Here is a 5,180-nt window from a genome sequence, read left to right on the forward strand (position 1 = left end):
CTTTCCCTAACACCAACCTAAGCGGGGCACGACTTGGTTTCTAGGTGCACAGGCAGAAGCTCTAGGAGGCTCACCCTCTGTGCCCTGCTTGCCCACTGCTCTCCTCCATCGGCTCCGGGCCCTCTGTCTCCGCTGTCTCTCAGGAACTGGCTTCCCTCAAGTCGTCATCGACTGCTGAAACCAAAGGCACCTCCCCCAACACAAATAGACAAATCCCAAGAAACTGCCCGGAGATGGGTTCCCAGACGCGTTCTAACGCAGGGCTGTCACGCGGCAGGTGCTTGGCATCATTAGAAGTGACGGACTGTGACACCCCGCCTCAGGTACCTTCTACGTAACGCACGCGCCTCTCGCTGGAGGCAGCAGTCCTTTTCACACCTCTCTGCCCCATCACGCAGGGTGTAAGGAGTGAGGCTGTCCCCTCCCCTCCACGGCCCCTGCTGTCCTGCCTCGCACTGCTGGGAATCTGCAGTTCACGCTCAGCTCTGATACGCGCTTCCAGACCTTCCAGGCCAAGCCCACATGCAGGCGAGGCCATCCATCAAGGCCTCGCTGTTCTGTCCTAGAGCAGTCTCTGCAGCCAGGCTCCTCCCGCAGCCGCCCACTCCTGAACCCCGCACACCAGCTGCGCTTCCTTTTCTTCTCCTGGAGCTCGCTCACGTCCGCCAAGGGCCTCCTGGGTCCTGGGGGCGACAGCCAGGTGAGCCCATTGGCTGACCTCCCCAGCACGTGCTGCTATCTCCACGTGACCGGACCTCACTGGCTCGTGTTCATGTCTCTCCCTGCCACCCCGTCCACGGAGCACCCCTGGAGTACCCAGGCCAGGGGCTACTCCTGTCCAAGCCCACAGTGCGGGCCCAGAGCAGGCCTTCAGTAACTTGTTGACCAAATCAAAGAACAAATGAACACGAAGCAAGAAATCAGAGTTTGGCAAGATAAAGAACCTCTGGCGTCAAGGATGGTGTGAAGGCGATCTAAAGACATTCTGCTCATCGGGGCATAGCAGGTATCACTCACGGTGACGGCCGGCCAGCGCTCGGTTAACTTCAAAAATGGGCACAGCAAAATGCAGCGTTTACCTTATTAGATTCATACAGAAGCCATTTCTACCTACTTTTCACTTTAAATGGCACAGAAGTATTTCTGAAGAGAAATACACTCCAGAAAAGCTTTAGGCACTTTGCTCTAGAGCCAAAAAGTTATGTGGCAGCCTCATGATCTCCTCCACACTCAAAGAAGTTAGAGAACGAGGCAGACCCAGATGACTGTGGAGGAAGACGCCATTTCTCAGATCTGTCTGTCCTCCTGGCAGATCGCTGTCAGGCTGAGACGGGACAGTCAACTCAAATTAATTTACCTGGCGTACCCGGGCCATGGCGGGCACGGAGTGAAAGACTATGACACGCTAGGGGCCCGATCAGGACGAGAAGAACAGAGAGGCCTAAAACTTAAGCTGCAGCAACAGCTCCCGTAACCTGGAGCTGAGAAATGCCCTTGCCCACACCGTGCCTGCGACAGGCACTCAGACGTGGAAAGCTGGAGGGGTCCTACGGTGCAGAAAGACACGGCATGACAGCACACTCAAAGCCAGTGACTGCTGGCATGAGTCACTCCATGGGCCACAGGCTTCCTGTCCAGAGCAGTACACCCCGCCCCCTGAAGGAACAAGAGTCTAAATAGTTGAGAAACTTCTGCTCCGGGCACAGTGGCCCTCAATACTAGGGGGCCCAAGGACCCTTCTGAGAATCTTACGAAAGCTGCGGAAATCTCTCCTTGGGGAGGGAAAATGGGCAAATGCCATGACCAGAAAACCCCTCCCACCGGGGCGCTGTGACACGCCATCCTCTCAGGCCCTCAGGGAACAGACCAGTACCTTGAACTGCTTGTTCTCCTCCCGGAGCCGCTGAACCTCCCCCTGCAGCCTCTTGCACTCTTCCATCACCTTCTTCACCTCGGTGTCATCCAGAGAAGAGCTCAGGGATTTGGACACGGCCGCTGGGTCTGTCTTTGCCGCAGTTGTGGGTATGAGTTTGTTTATTTCTGCATCATGCTGTTCAGAAATAAACGAAAGCCCAAGTGTCACCAACTATTTAATAGGGGACTTTTTACACAAAGGAGCTCTCAGCAAGTACCACGCTCGGGAGTAAAGGCTGTCTCAGAATTGGCCGCTTTATCTATAGTGTCTTAACAACCTAAAGCAACCAGGCCATAGAAAGTCCGGACAGGGACAAATAATGAAGCGTGCTGAGACCCATGCTTCAAAGGGAGAGAAAAAGACTGCGCGAGTCGCACCGCCATGCGAACATTAGCAGACTGTCACTGCACTCGGAACTGCTAGCTACAAATTACTGTCACCGTGAAGATCCAAACAGTCCAGCACAGGCTGGATGGGGGCCAGAGGCCAGGAGAGTGGCTTATTCTATCCACTTAGAACTGAGAAGCTGGGATGAAGGGGAAGCGAGCAGGGGGTTGGCCACATCTCACCTGGGAAGCTGCAAAGCACTCTCCACCCCCCGCCAAAACCAAATGTGGAGCCCCCTGAGACTTCCTGGGCATTGTTGCCCTGGGGGTTCTGGGCAGTGACACATCCCACACATGGCTCCACCCTGCACTCTCCACACAGGAAGAGTGAGGCCCTGGGGGGTAGGGCTCCAGGCCTCCAGGTAGCCCACTGCAGCGTTAGGGCCAGAACTTGGGTCTCACAACCTTCAATTGGACCTTCCCAGAGTAGAATGCAAAATACGAAGAGGGAAAAGCAACTCCCACTCAGAGAACAGGGCAGTGACCGTGACCAGATGCCGTGCACAGCTCGGACCACAGCAGTACTCCTGGGGCTCGCCGTGGCCAGGGACACAGACGCTGTGGAGCGTTCTGGAATCCTACGGAATGGTTGGGGCAGTTCCAGACCCTGTGGGTGTTTTAAATTCTTTGTGCTTTTAATGTAGCATACGTTTTTTCAACTAGGTTGAAGGGAGGCCCAAATGAGCGATGTGGATAGTCTCCCCTCTTCAGCTGATCCCAGGGAGGGCCCAGACAGCCTTCGGCCGACCCTGGAGGAAGCTGCCGTTTTCTCCTACCTCAAGCAGTGCAGGAGTTCCACCCTTCTTCACGAGGGAGTGAATTTGCCCCAGGACACCGATGAAAATGTCTGGGAACATTTTTGGTTGTCATGACTGGAGATACCAGTGGTATCCACCGGGCAGAGGCCAGGGCACCACTAAGCACAGGTCGCAATATAGCCTCGCCCTGAGAACCACCCAGCTCAGAATGTCAGCAGTGCTGTGGCTGCAAGAGTCCCAGCTAAGAGCAGTTGTGTCGCAGAGGTAGGCAGGGTGACAGGAAGGGAGAGGTGGGCCAGGGAGGGCAGTTGACAGGGCACTCGCACAGCAGACCCGAGAGCTGACCCTGCCGCCAGGCACCAGGATCAAGGGCAAATTATTTCCCACGTGTCTCCACCACTGCTGAGCAGCAGCCCAGAGCTCTGGCAAGCCGCATGGCCCTGGGGTCCAGGACGTCTCAGCAGCCACCAGGCCGGACTCTCGAGGGAGCGGCGTCTCAGCCAGCTGTCTTCTGCAGGTCTTTCCAAGGCTGACTTCATAAAAGCTCATTTGTTGACTTATTTGTTGACTCCAGCTTATTTTTTTCTTCATACATCAGAGGGAGGAAAATAATTTGCCAACTTAAATCTTGGTTTTACAGGAGATGGTATGCAAATGGGGATCAGCTTGCAACATTCACTTACTGTGAACTGTAAGCATACTTACTGGCTTATCGTTTTCTGCTGGCAACTCAAACACACATCTAAGTTTTGAATCCATAAGGTCTTCCGGTTTTGCCTCCTTCCACTAAAACAATTTAAATTTAATAATCAGGATATCATAAAGCCACTGGAAGAATAATTGTCTTCCTATAACTGACAATTTCAGAAACACTCTTAATGAGAAAGCCTGATGTATATCATATAAAGAACTCACGACACTGTTAACATGACAAGATGAAGCGCACTAGCTCTCCTGCACGTGTGTGATGCTCCACAAACTCTGGGTTTCGCTGCTAAGTGCTCGTCACCCTGCTCCCTGTGCTGCTAGTGCGCGAGAGCACCTGAGGCAGACGGGAACCTGCTGAGCGAACCAGAATCTTCTAAACCACGTCAGAACGACCAGCGGTCAGTCTGGCTCCCCTTAGGAAAATCAAGCAGTTACTTATCAGGCACACCCCTCCCAGAGGGCTTAGCACACCCTGCCGGAACCGGGAACTGCTCCCTGACCCCTTGGGGCAACACTAGCTGCAGAGCGCGCACCGATTCCCACACCCTGGGATGCTATGCTCCTGGAGTGGCAGTGGAGATGGGAATGCCCGAGTTCTCTGAGAATTCTAGACCAGAGCAGCAATGAGATGACAAGACAGAAAAAGGAGGTGCCCTCCTGCCCCTCGCCGGAATCACGTAGAGCAGCCCAGGGCCCAGAACCAGACTGGGAGTGGTGTGCATGCCTTCTGTCAAGGACAGCCAGGGTCACGCAGTCCGGCTGAGCGGATGGCTCCCTCCATGCGGATGGTCCTGAAGGGCGTTCAGGCACAGGGAAAGGTCACAGAGTGTCAGGTGAAGGAATTCTACCTAGCTTGTGCCTCTGGGGCGTGGGAGCCTGTGAGCCTGCGTCAAAGGCATCTGGCCAGGATGGCCATGGACACTGCCCCCAGAGAGGGTGCTGGCGAGGGCAGGGGTGTGGTCTGAGCATCAGGGGTCACCTAGTAACCACTGGGCAGATGTGCCTGGACCCCAGAGAGCTGGCAGCCACCTTGCCCAAGTGAGCGAACAGCAGCACTGCTGAGACGATTCGGGGCGAAGCGCCTGCTGCGAATGCCTTCCTGACACAGCTCAGCAATTCTTCTTGCCAAAAAATACTTAACCTGAACTTACTCATGAGGAGATAATCCAGCGAAACCAGAATGTGGGCCACTCGAAGCCATCTGGCCTGGACTCTAAAAAGTCAAAGTCACAAAAAACAAAAGGGCGAAGGTCCTCAACCAGAAGAACCAAAGGCCCCTTGGGACCGACTGGGACACGAGGACGGGCCCCTCCGCAGACAATGGCAGCGGGTGGGCACTCCCCCCTTCCGCTACGCCATCGGCTACGGCCGGGGGGGGGGGGGCCCTCTTTGGGGGCCCTTGGGGGGGCGACG

General features: G+C 55.2%; 1 protein-coding gene across 1 annotated transcript in view; it reads right to left on the reverse strand.

The window, feature by feature from the left end:
* VAPB (VAMP associated protein B and C) overlaps window positions 1–5,180 on the reverse strand; it is a 27,023-nt gene that overhangs the window by 485 nt on the left and 21,358 nt on the right. Inside the window, exons 4-5 of the mRNA XM_006141873.3 lie at window positions 3,765–3,845; window positions 1,874–2,050 (exon numbers count right to left, since the gene is read on the reverse strand). Of these exons, the coding sequence (XP_006141935.1) occupies window positions 1,874–2,050; window positions 3,765–3,845 (258 nt within the window). The remainder of the gene's footprint in view (window positions 1–1,873; window positions 2,051–3,764; window positions 3,846–5,180) is intronic.

This window comes from Tupaia chinensis, unplaced genomic scaffold (assembly GCF_000334495.1).
Source record: "Tupaia chinensis unplaced genomic scaffold, TupChi_1.0 Scaffold000066_1, whole genome shotgun sequence".
In the NCBI taxonomy this organism is placed as follows: domain Eukaryota; kingdom Metazoa; phylum Chordata; class Mammalia; order Scandentia; family Tupaiidae; genus Tupaia; species Tupaia belangeri.